The sequence below is a fragment of the Lissotriton helveticus genome, chromosome 12, assembly GCF_964261635.1.
Source record: "Lissotriton helveticus chromosome 12, aLisHel1.1, whole genome shotgun sequence".
Classification (NCBI taxonomy): Eukaryota; Metazoa; Chordata; class Amphibia; order Caudata; family Salamandridae; genus Lissotriton; species Lissotriton helveticus.
In genome coordinates, this window is record NC_136073.1 from 148632096 (window position 1) to 148651196 (window position 19101).

Here is a 19101-nt window from a genome sequence, read left to right on the forward strand (position 1 = left end):
GACAGGCAGGGGTTCGACAATGCATAAGAATATTAGAACAATGCCATAAACCTCAAGATAGCATAACCAGAGATGTGATTACCTAAAGAGAAATAGCCTATGCCTGCCTTGATAAAACAAGTATTGGCGAAGTTAAATGGACTTGGCTTTTTGACCTATGATTTTTCCTGATGCTGTGCAGCATCGGCAAAGATAAATGCTTGTTGCTGATGCTGTGCAGAATTGGCAAAAAAAAGAAATAAAGAAAGGCCTCATGAATCCAGACGCATCATTCCGTATGCATGCACATGCATGAAGGTGCACATTCAAGAGGCATGCACATAGATATGGAAGGACGCAGGCACCCTTTTATTTTTTATTTAACGTTTCAAGATGGCAAATGTCACTCGGAGAAGTATTTAAACTATAATCTCTCCTTCTGCGAAAGCACTTTTTCTTTCAAAAAAAGAGGTAGCAGCCTGGCACAATAACCCCCCAAAACTGAACAAAAACACCTTTTTGAATGGGTTGGGGCAGCAATAGAGAGGTTGGTTTGCTGAGCGGATCTGGGAGAAGCCAATGGGGTGGGATCAAAGGAAAGTGGGTGCAGGAGCAATGGAGGAGTTTAAGGTAGGGGTAAAAGAAGCAAAAACAGCCCCTTAGGGGAGGAAAAGGGATGAATTTAGGGTGTGGGGAGGAGGGGCGACATGGGGTACGCAGCGGCCGGGTATTTGAAGTGGAGACACAACACACGAGGTGCAGAGTAAGGAAACATATGAACTCTCAGGAAGAGCATAAAGAAAAAGAAATAAAGTTGTTTTCTGAATTTGCGCAATACCGGGACGCTATGCTATGGGATTTGAAGGGCGCATGGTGACCCAAAGGCATACCAGCCCTAGTAAGGAGAGGATGCAGAGCAAGACAGAGATCAGCAGTCGCCTGAGAAGTCAGGGCTTGAAGAGCCAGGTTTGAAGGACTGTACGAAGGCGCAGTTCAGTGTGCAAATCCTGTACTGTATGATGTCTGTGGGAGGTGGATTCTTGCAGTATGTTGCAGGTCTTGAGGAGGTGTTCAGATCTTGATGAGTTTATCTGGACTAGTTGATATGTGTCCTGAGGTAGCAGGCAAACCACCGTGGGCCCTGTTATTGATGATTTTGTACATTATTGCTTTCTCTTTAACCAGTCTGTAGCCTTGCTAAGGGAATCATATCTCGCGAATAGATCAATGTTTCTCCAATTTCCTTTCTGAATTGCATGGTTTTTGTAGCTGTTAAGATCATAAAGGCACCTTCCTTTTACTAACCTGAGCTAAATATTACATTGTTTACGTTTATACTTTACGTCCGTTTGTGATATTGCTTCCCACTGTGTCCCAAAGAACTTTCGGATATTTTATTTATGTTTTATTTTATTTTATTTAATGCATTTTTATATAGCGCAAACTTTACCTGAAGGTGTCAGTCAGAGCGCTGTACAATAGGACCAGCTGCATTACATGAGAGAAATGTTACAAACTAGAATGTTGCAAAAATAAACAGGAGAGGTAGGGTACAACCATAAAAGGCAATAACACAATCTCAAACACTGCAAGCAAGGGAGAGGAATGTACAAGAAAATATTACAAATTTGCAATGATGAACAGACTTCCTAGAGGGATCTGAGAATAAAGGTATTAGTTCTCAAAGTGTCTTTGGAAGAGAAGAGATTTGAGGTCAGCTTTAAGGATCCTGAAAATGGATAGTAAGTCTATGACCCTGGCCCAAGTAATCAAAAGACTATGGAAGAGGTTTCAGTCTTTCTTCAGTTATTGTGATTGTTCCTGTTGTTGTGGAAGCATAAAAGCCTTCCTGTTGGGCTTTTAACAGGTCTCCCCAAGGAGTAGTTTTAGGAACATATCTAGGACGGTTCCTTCCCAAAGAGTTGAGACGCAAGGTGTATCCTGCAGCCTTAAGGGGTTAGCCAAGCCTTCGGAGGCTTGCCGTTGAATGGCATATCTGCAACACTTTCTCTGGGATGTACAGCCTGAAATAAGACATCATTTATGTTAAATAAATATCAATTCATTTCAGTGAATCTGCAGCGTTACAATTTCCACCTCACTCGCTTCAAATGCACTTCCAACCCATTTAGCTCTGCTCTGCGCCTCCTTTTTGCAATTCTTCCATCCTTTTTTGTAACGTTCTCCTCTCACCATGTTCCAATCCACTCTCATCCCACCCCTTCTATTCCACATTCTTCTCAATCATTCCTACTGTGATTCCTATTTCACTCTTCTCTCTCTTATTACTGTGCTTTCAGACCCTCCTTTTATCTCTTTTTCTGCTCCAATTAATTTCTTATCAGCTTTCCTCCCATTCCTGCCTAATGCTCTTTCCTCACATCCCTCCTTATTACCACCTCCAGCCCTACTTTAATAACCCCCAGTTCCTTACGGCTCCATTCTTCTCTCATTCCATTCCATCCTTCTACTGTCCTCTGTCTCTTGCTCTTTCGCTCCCCTCAAACCTGATCCTATTTCACTGTCCTCTCAACCATAAATGCTCTACCGGTATTCATCTTGTTTTCGCATTTTAGTTCGTATTCTGTTCCTCTTCTTCTTTCGCCGCCTATTCTTTAGTTCTCGCGCAGTTTACTGTTCTTCCGGGATCACCCCCTATTCTGCTTTGCTCCCATCTCTTGTGAAAGTGCTATCCTCCTACCTAACTCCATTACAATAGACTCTCACTTGACTCTGTTCTGCTTTCTATCCGCTCTATTACAAATACACCCTCCTCCCATGTCTGACTATGCCACCCTTCTTACATCCTTCCCAAAGTACCTCTTCTCCTAGAAGTGGAATATCTTGGGGAGGGTCACATAGCTACAGAAGAACCTGCATGACGATAAAGCGCCTTCCAGTGAGTGCAGTCCAAGGACCCCCGCTAAGTATTTGGCTGTGGCTTTAACATCGAACTCTGCCCTCATTCTTCCAAGTTCTTTCTTTGAATGAAAGAAGTGCATGGATTCATGATCACTATTCATGTATAAGTTCAAATAGACTGTTGAAATATCACCCCTTAAAACATTATAGAGTAACATAGTATTAGCACATGTGCACCACCAGCAATCATCGATAAATGATGGCACTCAAGGTTCACACCAAGCAAGCCCTTAGTTATTGTGTCATGACTGTCATCCAATGCAGAATCGCTGTTTTTGGAGCAGGGTGGTGTGAGAAAAAGGCACTGCTGAGTTCCGTGTTCCAATTCTAGCACTGTGGAACAGAATGAGGAGCACTTTCTACAAAGAATATTGCCAAGTAACCACTAACTGCTCCAGGATCCTGAAAATGGAACTAGCAGATGACATTGGACAAAATGAAAAACTCAAGCTGACAAATGCCTTCCTTTGTGAAATTTGGATGTCAAATCTCTTCGGTTGATTTTACCCTGTGGACACTGAGCTCATCAGAAATATGCTGTATCTGGTGCCCCCTGTTTCTGTGCATTGATGTGCCCCTAATCAACTAGTGCAAAAAGAACAATTTATGGACAGAATGCAGAACAATGTCATACCCCCAGTAGAGAGATCTGGGCCTAAATCCATCGTTTTTTTGCTCAGCATGCCATTCCAGTTAGGGCCCAGCCATATGCAAATAAGTCTTGACCCTGCGCCCAATGGGAACAGTCCAGCCCGAACTGCCAGGCCAGGTCCTCCCTGGACTGGAAACAAGTATCCTAGGACCGGTTTCGGGCTTTCAGCCCTCATCAGCCAGGATAGCTTGACTCCAGTGGCATGGAGAGCACGGGACTCACGTCTGAGCATACCCGTCCCACTCGGGGTGAGAAATGTAAAAAGAACAATTGATGGACAGAATGCAGAACAATGTCATACCCCCAGTACAGAAATCTGGGCCTAAATCCATTGTTTTTTTGTTCACTATGCCATTCCAGTTTGGACCCAGCCATATGCAAATCTGTCTAGACCCTGCACCCAATGATAAAAGTCCAGCCCGAACTGCCAGGCCAGGTCCTCCCTGGACTGGAAACAAGCATCCCTAGGACCGGTTTCGGGCTTTCAGCCCTCCTCAGCCAGGATAGCTTGACTCCAGTGGCATGGAGAACATGGGACTCACGTCTGAGCATACCCGTCCCACTCGGGGTGACAAATGCAAAAAGAACAATTTATGGACAGAATGCAGAGCAATGTCATGCATTCATCCCAGTACAAAGATCAGGGCCTAAATCCATAGTTTTTTTGCTCACCATACCTTTCCAGTTTGGACCCAGCCATATGCAAATCAGTCTTAACCCTGCGCCCAATGGGAACACTTTAGCCTGAACTGCCAGGCCAGGTCCTCCCTGGACTGGAAACAAGCATCCTAGGACCGGTTTTGGGCTTTTAGCCCTCATCAGCCAGGATAGCTTGACTCCAGTGCCATGGAGAGCACAGGACTCATATCTGTGCCACTGGATTCAAGCTAGCGTGGCTGAAGAAGGGTGAAATACCCTGAAACTGGTCCCAGGATGATTATTTCTGGTCCAGGAAGGACCTGGCTTGGCAGTTTGGTCTGGCATGTTTCCATGAGGCACAGGGTCAAGACTGATTTGTATATGACTGGGTCGAAACTTGGATGGCATGGTGAGCAAAAGAACGATGGATTTAACCCGGATCTTTAGACTGGGGGAGAATGTTTGCATTGTCAGCATTCTGTCCATCATTTGTATGCTGTAACTCTAATCAACTAGGGCTTCCCTTCTCTTCTTCCTCTTCATTTTTAAAGAGGACAGTGCTCTACCCATAATGTTCTCAGACTGCCGACCACTTTCACCACAGGCACAGCCCACTTCCTTTAGTGGCATGCTGACTACCTACATGGAGAAAACCAGAGTGAGGCTGAAAATGAGCTCTAAGCAGGACAGTTGCATACCCACAATCTTATGGACGCATGCACAATTTTTGCTGACTTTTTGTTTTGTAGGGAATTGCAAATTTGCGCCAGAACGAAACAACTACATGCAAAGAAACATTTTAAAGATAAAACTATTTATTTTCTCATTTCACTTTAAAACTTGGGGAAAGAAGTTCACATCCAGACGCTTTGCTGGAAGTGACGTCTTACACATCATAACAAGCAACACACTCCCTTTCCCAAAAAGAAAAAAGAAGTCTTGAGTTGTTTATAGATGGTGGGGGTCCCTCGAAGAATTTTGACATCGTGTTTTGTGGAGGCAACATTGAGTTTGGGCCAGGGCACAAAAACTGCATGGAACCAAGTTCAAAAAGCTTTATTCGACAGTAAGTCATAAAAGCACACACAATACCAACAATTGTTACAATACACAATAAATAATACATGTACTCTATACAGAGTTAAAAAAATATTAAATTCCATTTAGTTACTGCCTATCATAAAGGATTTCGATAAAAATGTATTTATAATATTTTTAAAATGAATTCATGATTAAAAAACAATTCTTGAATAGAAACACGACCTTCTGGCTAGCTAGAAGCAATTGGCAGTAAAGTGCGCGTGCAAATAATCCAAGTCCAACTCAAAAACTTGGCTAATGCAATAGCTATGTGTGGAGAACAATCATATCCTAAAATCCTTAGAGCGTCAGCACAACTACGCGTGCCCAGGGAGATGGAGATAGGTCTCAACCATTTACGACGTGGGGCTGCATATAAAGGACATATAAAAAGTAAATGAGATACAGTCTCCGCCAAGGTTGGACAATTCGGACATTTTTCATCTGAACAGGGAGCCCATTTATAAGTAAAAGCTTTAATTGGTAGGGTTCCTATCCTAAATTGAAAATACAATTTTCGGTCAAACTGCATGGAACTATTTTCAGGGTAAACCGATATATCATCCAATCGCCCTAATACTGTGGAACAGAACTTCACATCCAGAAACTATGCTACAATCAGAAGTTATAATCTGTCTTGGAATTGAGTAACTGTTAGAAATTGATGAATGACATTAGAATAACCAAAAATATAACTTATTGCTTGAGTTTTCTTTGTTCATAGAGGGATGGGAAATATGTCATTGTCTTCACCAGCAGTACCAACAAACAAGCTACTCAACATTACTTTATACTACAGTATGCTGGATTCTATGGCAGCTTCCTGTTTCTCTACACTGAGAGAGCAGGCACACGCCTTTGCGGGGGAGCTACTGGACAGTGTCAATGGGACAATCTTCTGTTAGGTGTGTCAGTGGTGCCCACTGCCAACCACTAGGACAAATTAAGTACTGCAGTTAACCCCCATAACCACTCTTAGTCTCTCATATCATATTCCCTTTCCACACTACCCCGCTTCCTGTCTCGCGTTCCATCCAAGCCTTTTGCTCTGTTTGAAATCTTAGCAAATCAGCAGCAACTTCCTGTCCCTTTAGCCCGAGTCCCCTTTACCGATTTCCCTTATAATCCTCTCTGCTCCATCACTTCCTCCTTCATTCTTGGGTTATTATAGAAATAAGACTGTCAGCTGTCTGTCCTCTTTTTATTTCTCATAAGAACTACATTTTTTCGATTTTTTGTTTTTAAACACATTTAAATACCCTTTTTTTTTACTATTTAAAGTTTTTATGCTTGCTGGTCTTAGGATATTATTTTGTCATGTAACCCTTTATTGGTCAATTCAACAATTTGACTATTCATCACATTTCAGAGATGTCTGTTTGGATTAATCTTTATAGGATGTTCTGCCCAGTGTTCTTCAGTTTGATTTGGACAATTTAACTTGCTTCTTATGTATGGAGAAGCTATGTAGAACATATGAAACACTTATTAGGTGCTAAAAAAATGCAAGTTATGAAATAAACATGTCTATGGATGTAATCTGGTGTGATTGAACCAAAATCCCCAATACTCAGGGTCAAGACCTAAGATTTACTAAGTATGTGCCTCTAAGCAATTCGTAATTGTAGCAGTGGAAGAGAAGTGATCAAAATCTGTATTATTACGTATCCCTCTAACTCGTTGTCTGATGCTTACTACAGGGGAAACAACCTCTTTACATCTTCCCTACACTGTGGCCGCTGCTTCTAGTCTGATTCTGCTGCTGGCGCTCATCTTGATACTGGTGAAGAAGACCAAAGGTGAGATGATGATGGTGTGCATGTAAGAAGTAGGAAAGGTAGGATGTTGCATACATGTCACACAACAAAGAGATTCAGCCAATCCAATTGCCTATAGAACTGTTATAGGTAAAGACTGTTGAGGGGCATGAAAAGCCCAGGAAAGAGGTCTTATGTTTACCTAAGATTATTATGTTTGGTAGATTTGTTTGGTATAGATTCAATAACAACAAGACCAGTGTTGATGCTAAGTCGGTCGTATTGGTGTTTCCTAGAGTATTGGCCAATTCAAGTTACTACCTACCTTGTACCAATCTTTATCATATACTGGTTAATTGCTGAACTTTATATACACTTACAAATAGATGATACCGAGAAGAGTTTACAGCTCCCAGCATGTACAAAGGGCAAGAGTCTAGGATACTCTAATGCAAATGACTTAATAACATTTGAGGACATCCGTGTTGCTGTTATCAAAGCTATACTAAATGAACCTACTGAACGTAATAGCCTTGACAAAGTCCCATGGATGAGACATGTGTTGACTGTTTTTCCGATTCAACTATGTTGTAGATTATAACATGGTATTATCGGTCATTCAACTAATATGGTACTATACTTATTGTTAAAACTTGTCTTGGACTACATATTACAAACTTTGTATACGTGCTCCCATCACACTGTTCACAATAAACAAAACCTATTGGAAGAGGGAATAGGTTTCTCTTCAGTCACCAAGGGATCAAAGGATGTTCGGATGACTGGAGGATCTGGCCAATATGATCAGTGAATTGGGACTGGAGGGGGAGGGGTGGTACCAAAGCATCAGATACTGCCCCCCAAAAAAAAAATACCCCCATTTGTATGTTTGCAGAATTGGCTGTCCTGCAAATTTGTGGGTAGAGCCATCATACATTTTGGGAGAATTCATTTTTGCAAATTCTGAAAAACAATTAACAAATAAAATTAACTTTGTAATTATATGCATGGCAAGGCTGTGCACAGTGACCACATTTGGCCCGGGACATGGGGCACCGTGTTCAGGTGCTTCTGTGCAGTGTGTTGAGCAGCTGTTGTATGCAGGTGGTCCTCTGAAAGTCCTCCATTGGCTTTTATATGTGACAGTTAAATGGATAAAAAGGGCAACTTTCTCCCGAAATCTCTATGCCAACTCCCAAAAAAGGGATGCTTGCGCAGAAAGAAAGTGCTAGCAAAAATAAAGAGGAACAGATAGTTAATCAGAGGTCTTGAGAAAAGACAGAAATCCACGAGGCAAAGAAACAAAGCAAAGGCTAAAAATCCTCTCCAGCCAAAACAAAGCAAGCAAAATAATAATAAGAAACAAATTATAAAATAATCAACAAATGACAGAATGGTAAAAAAAAACAATAACAAGACAAACAAAAACATGCAAGGTAGAACCAAGGAAATTAAATGCAAGGGGGCATTGGATCAGGATGAAGGCAGGATCTTAAAACATTATGACGTACCCCTTTGCAGTTTTACTTTCCTTATATATTGGAGGTTTGGTGGACTCAGTCCCAAGTGACCTGAAACTAGAAGACAGCAATATAATGTGACAAAGGGCATAAAATGATATGAATGCCTTGGGTACCGCATACGAGTTGACCACCTGGGACGACTGTGGCTTGAAATCTCCCTTTGACCCTGTCCCTTCCCATCATGGAGCTATTGAACCCACATAGCACAGTTCTGGGAGAGCACACCAAGGAGGAACCAATGACGGCAAAAGAAAGGAGGATGGGAGATGATGCATGCTGAGTGAGTACATGCACCACCATCCAAAAAGACGGTGACTAACATTGTCCACCTACCTTCAGCAACCACTCAAAAGGAAAGGAACCAGGCGCTAAATCCATGGCACATGGGTAAGCCAACCTGGCCACTGGGCAGATATTGCTATGGCTATGAAGTGCATCATAACAATCAGAAGGAGAGGAACTGATGCTGGGCCTGGTTTCAGGCCCTTATCAATAGCCGGATGCAGTAATCGTACCCTTCCACTGTACCTCAAATGCCATGAAATGGAAAAACACTTTCCTATATTCACTTAGCCGCTTGCATTGTATTACAATGTAAAGACGATAAGTGTCTGCAAAGAGGTCCTCCGGGGGAAATCAGGACTGGTGGACATTATTTAAAGAGAATCTGGAGAGCATAACGGAGTAGACACTAAATTAAAGAAATATTTCAGTGGAAGAGGATGTCGCCCCAAAAAGACTTGGAGAGAAAGTTCTGAAGAACAAATAGGTGCAAAAATACTGGAACACAACTTTAGACAAAGAAGACGTTGAACTCAAGGACAAAAATATCACTGGAGTATTTGTGGTGCAAAGTGCTCGGCTCCTTAAATAATAGTGGAATAGAAATCGATATTACAGAAAATGGAAACAAATACACATAAATTACTACTATTGTTTTTTGCTTAGTAGTACCTTAAACTCGGATTTTGTAAATAGCAAATTGTAAACTTACTTCAAAGTGTAAATTACTCAAAGGTGTAAGATATCTTTGAGAATCAGGCCCAATGTTAGTAATTTTAGTAGAAATTGTGGGTGGGATACAAGGGAGTGGCTGGAAAAGGGGAATACTTACTTCAGAAAGGGAGAGGATTAGGAACGGTCAGGTTGGGGTTTATGGAGGGTTGTTGCCCCCATAAAATAATAAATCCATTGCTGGTACCAAACTACACTTTTAAAGTTTTAAAGTAACTTTTACTAAGTCCAGCACCACACATAACCAAACCACTGATTCTACTAAACCATCCAACAGAAAATAATGGAGGTAGGAACTTTGACTAAAACGTCATAGATATTAATGCTACATTAAATGAAAATATTTTAAATATTAAAAAAATACATTTATTATATTGTTAAAATAAATATATAAAAATAGCACACATTTTCATTTAAACTTAAAATATTTGAACAGCCATTTAAGTATGTAAAAACGAATGTAATTGTTTTACTATATAACATTAGTTATAATGAATTCTATACATCCCTTCTAATAATGATTAGAATATAACAAAATAAGTTTTGTTCTTTATGCGAAATTATTATTTAATTTAAACTTCTGAAAAATAGTTAATATAATATTTGTAAATTAACTAAATAATTATTACAAAATGAGGTTAATATTGATGTAGTATTTTTGTCTAGTGTTTTACATTTAAAATAAATGCATGCACTTATTAAACAATAATATTTAACATGAACTATTTTAAATAATTGTTTGAGATGAATAAACTTTTTTAATTTCCCCTATACTTTACTATAGGGAGACTGCATAGTCGGGGTGGAGATCTCTTTAGAGTATAGTAAAAAAACAACTTAAACCGACTGAAAATATTATTTCCTATAAAGTTTTATTTAAAGTCCCTACCTCAATCATTTTTTCAAGATTGTATTGCAGTACCAGTAGTTTATTTTATTTATTTATTTATTTTGAAAGTTTTATAGAGCGCGAACAAGATCCTGGCGGATATCAGAGCGCTATACAAACAGTAAAAGGTTACATATACAAGCACAAATAGTATATCCACACAGAGGTACAGAGAATCTATTAAGTGTCTTGTGGTTAATAGCTAGCTGCTTTTCACCACCTTGATTCCGTAGACCATACTCATGTGTATTTAGCCATGAGGATGCATTTAACTTCATTTTTAAAAGCAGCAGTGGAAGGGTTAAGTCTGATTTCTGGGGGTAAGGCATTCCAAATTCTGGGTGCCATCCCCGAGAAGGATAGTTGGCCATGTGTGGTGCTGGACATGTGTTTTTTTTTTTTTTTAAGTTTGAAAAGCTTTATTGAATTGAATAAAACAATGTAAAACGTCAGTACAACGGCATAAATAAAGAGCAACAGGAAACAAAATAGTTATGGAGAATAATGTGCCATCATAACAAGAAGAGCCCCAGGGGGACAAAACTATACATATGAAAGAATGCTTTTATAACTTTACATTTTGTGGGGGGAAGAGAGAAAAAGAGAAGGAAAGAAGAAGGAAAAAAGGGGGGAAGGGAAAGGGAACAGCAGTGAAAAAGAATGAGAAACAGAGTAAAGATGTATAAAATAATATAAGTATATAAAAATTGTAATAACAGTAATACTAATAATAACAATAACATGTGATCATGAGGCACTTTTAGATAAATAGTCTGTTAAAGGGGACCAAAGTAAATCACGTTTAATCAACATCGGAATAGAGGAAGCACATGCACGATCTAATCTGTGATGATGGCAGAGTAAATTCCACCAAGCATTATAAACCACATTTTTGGTATCTTTCCAGTTAGTTGTTATGATTTGAAAAGCAAGCACCACACAAACCCTTTACTTTTTTTTATAATAGATTATTTTATACTCCCTGTGATTTATTCAAATTTAAATTGTTAGATGCTAAGAAGTGTTGGTCTTGTTCATGCACTTCTGGTGATTTGATTCACATGTTCTTTCTTTGTCCTAAGGCCCACCTTCTGTGGTCCCACATTTGGCGTACACTTAACAAGATTTTGTCCACTAATGTTCCTTTTCTTCTTTCTTCTGTATTTTTGGGTGGTTTGGCTCCTGTTTGGGATGTCCCGCTTCATACTCGTAAATTTATTGATCTCTGTATTGCTGTTGCTTTTCAAATCATAACAACTAACTGGACATGTGTTTTAATGTAACAACGATTTATAAAGTACTACTAATGGTTAGGAAATTGACTTCATGGTGCTGAAAGCCAGACTGCAGCAGGTTATAACAATAGACAGGACGGTAATGGTGCTGTCAAAAGCCACATTTTCAGCTCTTCCACTTTGGCAGTAGCAGCTTACACTTGTAAATTTGGCTACAGCCCCTCCTTCAGAGGTTGGAGACATGTAAGTTACACTTTTTTGAGTAACTTTGTCGTGTAGTTCCCACAAATCCATAGGACCTGCGTGTTTGTTAGACAACATAAACTTTGGGTGAGGTGCCTAGATTGATTCTGGGCACCCCGCAGGATATGTTGTTCTAGAGACCAGCTACCTCTCAGTGCCACTAAAAGCCTGCTAACCTTACTAGGAAACGAATGGTTTCTGACAACCACTGAACATGACAACCCAGACCCCTCAGGGATCTTGGAAACAGATCAGAATCTTTTGCTCAGTCACTCATGCTTACTTGTTCTCTGCAAAATATACGGAATACACAGTGGGACGTTTTAAATATATTTATTGAACCAAAGTTACTCTGGTACAGAATACATGTGCTGCGATAATCAGTAGACAGAAGCAGATGAAAGTGATTACAAGCACCAAAAGTGTAAATAGTAGATACAGTTCTACCGTGATGCTAAAACAGTGTATATATACAGGCATATAAACAAGGCAGTAATCAGGCATACTCTTACTATGCACACCCAACTCTGTGTGTACCTAGAGCGTGTGTAGGTGTGAATCCAAGAATCCCCTCAAGAGATCATTCAAACCTCATTACAGGGCGGGAGAGAATGATGCTCTTTATTTATAATAGAAAGCAGTCTTGCGATGTGCGTATAGATTAGCGATGTCATGGATATGTAGATAGCCCTGTCACACCGTGGAGGAAGATAGAACGACATTTGTACATTGCGTGTAGAAGGTGCTTGTTCATGATGTTCGAGGCATCGTGATGATGTTATGTGAAGCATGGGCGTCTGCAGGGGGGGGCAAGGTGGGGCGCTTGCCCCCCCCCCTGGAGCGACCGTCCTTGACCCCCCTGCGGACGCCCATGAAAAAAACCGTGACTTCAAGACGGGGTTCTTACTCTCTTTCCTCTCCTTTCTTTTATTTGCTTCACTGTGAAATGGATCCAAAATAGAAAGACGCTTTTGCTGGAAATGTCATATTGTTCTGATATTTGAATTCCAAAGTGCAGCATTATGAATAAAAGGCTAAAAATATATAAATAACTAAATAAAGTAAGACAGAGTGGTAGCAAACTGGCCAAACTGATTTTATTCACACTGAAACACTTTAGCGCCACTTTTACAGAGTTTGCCAGTGAAGCGCTATTTTTGTTTTCTTGTCTTTGTTTTCCCTGGACTTGGAACTAGTGCACTTGGTACTACAATGTGTGGATTGGAAAACAAAATTTGGCCTGCGGCTCTGCGTCCAGGGATGTGGTCTTTTTACCATCCTGCTTACGTTTTGTAAGGATATCAGCAATGGCCATTGAAATGGGTCCATTCAGGGCCCTGTAGTCGTGTCCTTAACTTTTCAGGAAAAAGCACTCACTGATTTCTGAATAGTGAGTGCAAAAGCATTAAGGTAACCATGTTGTTCCTGCTTACATTTCCCATGGTTTGCAAAATTTTGCATTCCCTATAAGTGTTTGCTTTTTCCAGGATGTTGTTACTTTTTTTTTGTAGGCCGCATATTGCTCTTGTCTAGTGCGGAATTTAAATTGAGTCGCATCCAGATGTTTATAGCGGGCAACAATTGGGTTGTAGTTAAAGACAGTGGGAGTTTTACTCTGGGGCAATACGGTGTTCAGTGGGGGAGTGGATGTGGCACTATGGTCAGAGCTGCTGAATTTGGAACTGGGAACCAGGTTTAGCCTTAATAACCAGTCCACCAAACCACTCTCCTGCAAGAGCACAATCACATGCTAGACCTTAGAAGGCTTCGCAACACCTTAGAAGTCCTGGTGTCTTCGCATCAGCAGGTGGACCCTAGCATGACAAGTGTAGGTTAACCTTTAAGGCTTGTCCACCACTATCCATACTGAAGTTCACCTCCAGTCTTGCGGGCAGGCCTATGAAGCAGCACACCCTAGAGCAACAGTGACCCTGTCACTGAGGTCACAGGACCCGTTAGAAGGGCCAGCTCTAGGGCAGTGCAAGCAGTGTGACCGCACCGGTTGCTGAATTTAGGTGGAGGCATCATATTTGCAAGTATATTATGGTTTTAAAAACGCTTGCTGCCTCCTTCCTGGCCTCCAGCAATTTTCGGCAACAATAAAAATGTCATGATGAATCTGGCGATTAATGTTCTTCCTAAAGAGAGATCAGAATTTTGTCTAGTGGAAGTTTTGACTTATGGAAAGGCAGCTCAGAGGGTTAATGTACCGGCTGCAAAGAACATGCTCCATGCAGATCACAAAGTGCACATAATGTAAATAGGTCAGTGGGCTACTGCTTTTGTCACAGAGATCCTTTTGTTACTTGCAGTTTATAAATAAACATCCTAACTTAGAACAGTGAGCTATTAACTGTCATCTAAGAGCTGCATACAAAGTGCAAGGTATAAATTAGAGCGTATGGTCCCCGCCCCCCTACCCCACCCCAGTCTTTGATTATCCTAATGTCCCAAAAAGTGTTCTTTTGGACACAAATCAATTCTGATTATTAAGGAGAACCCCCAACCATGGTATTACGTTTTAAATTCCGGGTATTGTGTTTCTCCAGACCAATCACTATAAAACTATACGGGCTACCAGTATGCTTATCATGTGACTCCTACACCTTGTAGTCCTTAGTCTTATGTAACATTTTCTATACAGTGATTTACACACATATTGATTCTCTCTGTGTAATGTGTGTGATGTAAAGTGCTATGACACCCTACAATGGTAGGAGTGGCGCTGTGAATCAAATTAAATGCATCTGAGAGAGAGTGGTCATGGAAACTTGGGGGGCACAGTTAAAGGGTGGTAGTGAGGGAATCCTTGGCAGAGGTGGTCATTGGGGGGGGCACTAACAAACATTAATGCACAGGCCACCACCAGTGCTGGCCCTGCCCTTGAGGCCAGTCTGCCTCACCCATAGGTACCTCCATTGGCCTTGTTTCAGCAGTAGTAGCTGCAACTCACCAGGGATTGGCAATGCAGGATTTGCACGCACACCAAACTAAGTTCGCAAACTTACAGTCACCCGGCTCAATTCACAAGCACTTTTAACATGTGCTGCCTGCTGTGGGGCCACTGGAATTAATTATGCAGCAAAGGATGATAACATTATGCCGTAGTGTTGACTAAATTATGCATTAAAAAAAAGGCTGCAGCTTAATGCAGTATATTTTCAGATATTTTATTAGTTTGACGTGTGTGCACATGCTAACAGTCTCTGGAAAGATTTTGCCTTATTAGTACCAGTGTAACATACAAACGCAGCAGTGAGAAAGGTGATCAGTCAACCTTTACAATAGGCCATCCACTCCGCAGCAACACAAGTCACATTTTATATTAACTTTTGATATGTTTGAGCTACAAACAATTTGTTAGTTTAAATGGTCAGATCATGCAGCAGATCTTGCATTATGAGGCAAATATGGCAGAGCCATAATTTTAGAGAAAACATTTGCAAACTAGGATATTTTGCCATTCATGTTTGAACTGCTGTTGTGGAAAAAAGGAGTAGTGCGGATGACAGAAACTCCATGGCTCGGAGACAAATGGCTTGTGTTTCCACATTTTATCGTATTTGGTACATTCTGTGATTAGAAGCCTATCCCACTTTGTGAATATATTTTAATGTCAATAACTCATTATAACCTTAAACAATAATGTGAATCCATTGGTTGATTAAACTGGGCAGTGAAATGCCAAACAAATACTAAAAATTGGGATGTTTGCGCATCCTGGCCACACCTCTGGCTCCACCCACAGATCTAATCCTTGGGTTATTCCCGCCCTTTGATTCTCCGCCCACTGTTCCCCTACTTTTTTACCCCCACTTCGACCACTGTGTAAGACTCAGCATCCCTGGACCTGTGATGTGCCGCCGCCGCGGGCGCCGCATGTGCCACACATTTACGGTGGCGGGCTTCCGCATAAGGGAGCTGGCCATTATTGTATCCCTAAACGAGGGCACGTTGTCAGTTTGACATTGACTACACATAGAGGGACTCTAAGTTTCTTTTAAAAAATATAGCTAACATTTGGACCTATACATTTTATTTTGTATAAATTAATTGAATGTGTGTCAAATTTAGCAATGGCCGGGGAATTCTAGTAAAGGGAGCACCCATTGGCGACTCACTAGTGTGTGTGATTGATGCATTATTTATTACTAACTTTGACGTTGTGCTTTAACTTTGGATAAAAGTTATCATGAATTCTAGCACCAAGAAGCCAATATTGGTAAATATTTGTGCTACAAATAATCCCTAACAAACACTGTGTATACAGTATCTTTATTCTGGTGCTTTAATCATAGGCTGTTTGAAAGTATTCTGATAAAAATCAAATTGTGCTGAAGACAGCCTTGATTGATGTTGGATCGAGGACCCGGAAGTCTGCACACCTAGCGGACAGAGATAAAGCACCTTGTCAGAAAGTTTAGCGTTTACTCTACAGGTGGTGTTTGTTGGCTGGATTCTGGATTCCTGGCATTTAATTGAGTCTATCCCAGTTCTGCACCGCCGTGTTTCTTGTGCCCCACCTGGCACACATCATGTCAGAGCATGGTGATGACGTTAACATTGTGCCCCCCCCCCCCTGGAAAAATGTCTGCGGACGCCCATGGTGTGAAGCTAGATGTTTTAACAAAGTAGTTTCAGAGAAACAAATCCAACATTGTCGTGCATGCAAATATGTGCAAAAGGTCACTGCAGAAAAGTTATTGTGAAAATAGGACATTGTAAGTACCTAACCACTTCGCTTCATGGGCCTAACCCGGGCACATAACAACTTTACACTCATATTTTGTGAATAGCCAAAAAATAGTAACCTTATCCAAAAGTGTAAGGTATCTTTGTGAATCAACCCCTTAGTATTCTGTCACTAGTTGTGCATTTCACCACTTCTACTATGCTCCATATCTGTGGTGTTCTTGGGTCTCCTTACTCTTGAACCCTGACTATGCACTAGATACACATGTGAACAGTCTCAGCCCCTTGATCCCTAATCATTAGAATTTGAAACATCCACCATATGCTCATGTACTCTACAATGCATCTTCTTCTTTATTTGGAGAAGATCGATTGGTACTGTTGATAGGGAAGTATTGAGAAAGGAATGGAAACCAGATTAAAAACAACTGATCAAATAGTCAGGTAAGATCACAAACAGCTGGTCAAACCAGATCAGCTAACCAGCACCTATGGGGTTTTCCTTAAAGTTCATAATGTATCTATTGTATTTGTCACAGCGCTCACCACTTACAAGTTATAACCCCTTCCTTTTGCATCACAGACAGTTCATTTGTTAAAAGCCATTTTAATTCCATTTCACAGAAAATTCAGAATGCAAAACTCATTTCTCTTCGATTTTTCAGGCAGCTCATAATGCTAAACATCTTCAACTGTATTTGTCAACGTGTAAAATCATGCAAAAGCCATACCAATTATATTTGACACAGGATTTCTGTTAACAATGCCTCTCATAGCTATGAACAATGAAACTGCTTCTTTGGTGGACCAACACAATTACTCAATCAAAATGATGGAAGGATGCTCAACAAAGGGGCGGAGCCTAAGTCCTTTTTTTATAGTGTTTAAAAATCTTTTTGTGAGTACATGAGCTCTGGCAGACAGTTGTGCTGTCAAGCCAGACTTGAAACTACATAAATTGCCCATTTATGCACATAGATTGCCCCAATGCACTTCTTTTGACATGACATCATCCATGACCTCACTGTCAAGATCGACATTGACAGCATTGGTGACATCACAATGCACCTGCTCCCATGCACATAGCGCTCTCTGCACATGATATTTGACTTGCATGGTCTCACTGTAAACTTTATTTTATTTTTTCATGATTCTCAAAAAATACTTTTTCAAATAAATGTTCATACTGATTTGGCATCTGCAAACCTGGAACCGGGTATACAAACTTGGACTGAATCTGCAAACCTTGTGACAAAAAGGTATTTTTATGAAGACATTAAATCCACAGTGATCATCTGTTTTAAATGTATATGATGGAGTATTGTTGTCTCACTGTGTGATTTCTCAAACTTTCACATATGTCACTACAATCTACGGACAGTGGGGGGAGCTCAGGTAGACAGGGCATGGCACTGAGCAGTCAGTCCATAGGCAATCTGGCATGCAATTCTGTCCAGGCAGGACTCAGAGAATCATGTGGTAAGCTTATGTTTATCAAACCTAAAATCAAAGTCATTTTGGGATTCTTGTTCACTAGCCGATCATTGTAATTGAAAATCCCAAAGCCCAAAGTTGATCGTGAGGTTGAAACTTTGGTAAGTGAATATGTACAATGCTCATAATGTGATAAGCATTTGTCTATATCCACACCAATTTGCAAACCCGTGTTGTGTCCTAATAAAGTGTAGCAAAGAGTTGCTGTGGATTTTTTAGGTCCGTTCCATGTACTATCCAATTGCATGAAATACTTTGTGGTGTTAATAGATCATCTATCTAGATGGGTGGAGGTGAGGGGAGTTTCAGAACCCAACACGGAATCTGTTCTTTGATTTCTACAAGATGTGTTCAGTAGAGAAGGTGTTCTTGAAGAACTATTGACGGACAACGGCGTGCAATTTACATCATCTAATATGCAAGGATTCTTAACAAAAGTAGGAGTAAAACATTGTTCGCACCCGCAAGCACAAGCTAATGGAAAAGTCGAAAGATTCCATAGGGTTTTGGTTGAGTGTATCCAAAGTTGGATAAAGGCAAGCGTTGACTGTGAGATGGCTGTCAGAGATGTTGTGTAGGCATATAGAACCACACCACATTCTGTGTCTTGATCTGTACCATTTGAATTAATGGGAGGGAGAAAAGTGGTATCCACATGAAATCCATTTTGGAAAGTGGAAGCGTTGGATGATGAATGTAATGTGGTAAACGGAGCCATTATAGCACAAACAAGTGAGTGATGAGGTGAGTTGTCATAAATGCGAAAGGTTAAGACATCCAGTACTTTTGCAAAAGGCCTTACACTGCTCAGGAACACGTCATCATATTTTATTAACCTTTGTTCTGTATGAGCTAGAATCAGTCTTTTAGTTAAACTCTTCAAATTATGCAGCATATAATGGATTGTGTGGCAAATCAATAATTATTCGAAAAATGCAGTGCTTGCAGAATCCCTTAATTCTAGGGGCCTTGAATAGAGGGA

General features: G+C 40.5%; 1 protein-coding gene across 4 annotated transcripts in view; it reads left to right on the plus strand.

The window, feature by feature from the left end:
• The window catches only part of LOC144799961 (uncharacterized), a 128845-nt gene that overhangs the window by 55562 nt on the left and 54182 nt on the right, over positions 1-19101 (plus strand). For all 4 annotated transcript variants that reach the window (XM_078671598.1, XM_078671599.1, XM_078671600.1 and 1 more), the window contains one exon: positions 6973-7071. In XM_078671598.1, the coding sequence (XP_078527724.1) occupies positions 6973-7071 (99 nt within the window). The remainder of the gene's footprint in view (positions 1-6972; positions 7072-19101) is intronic.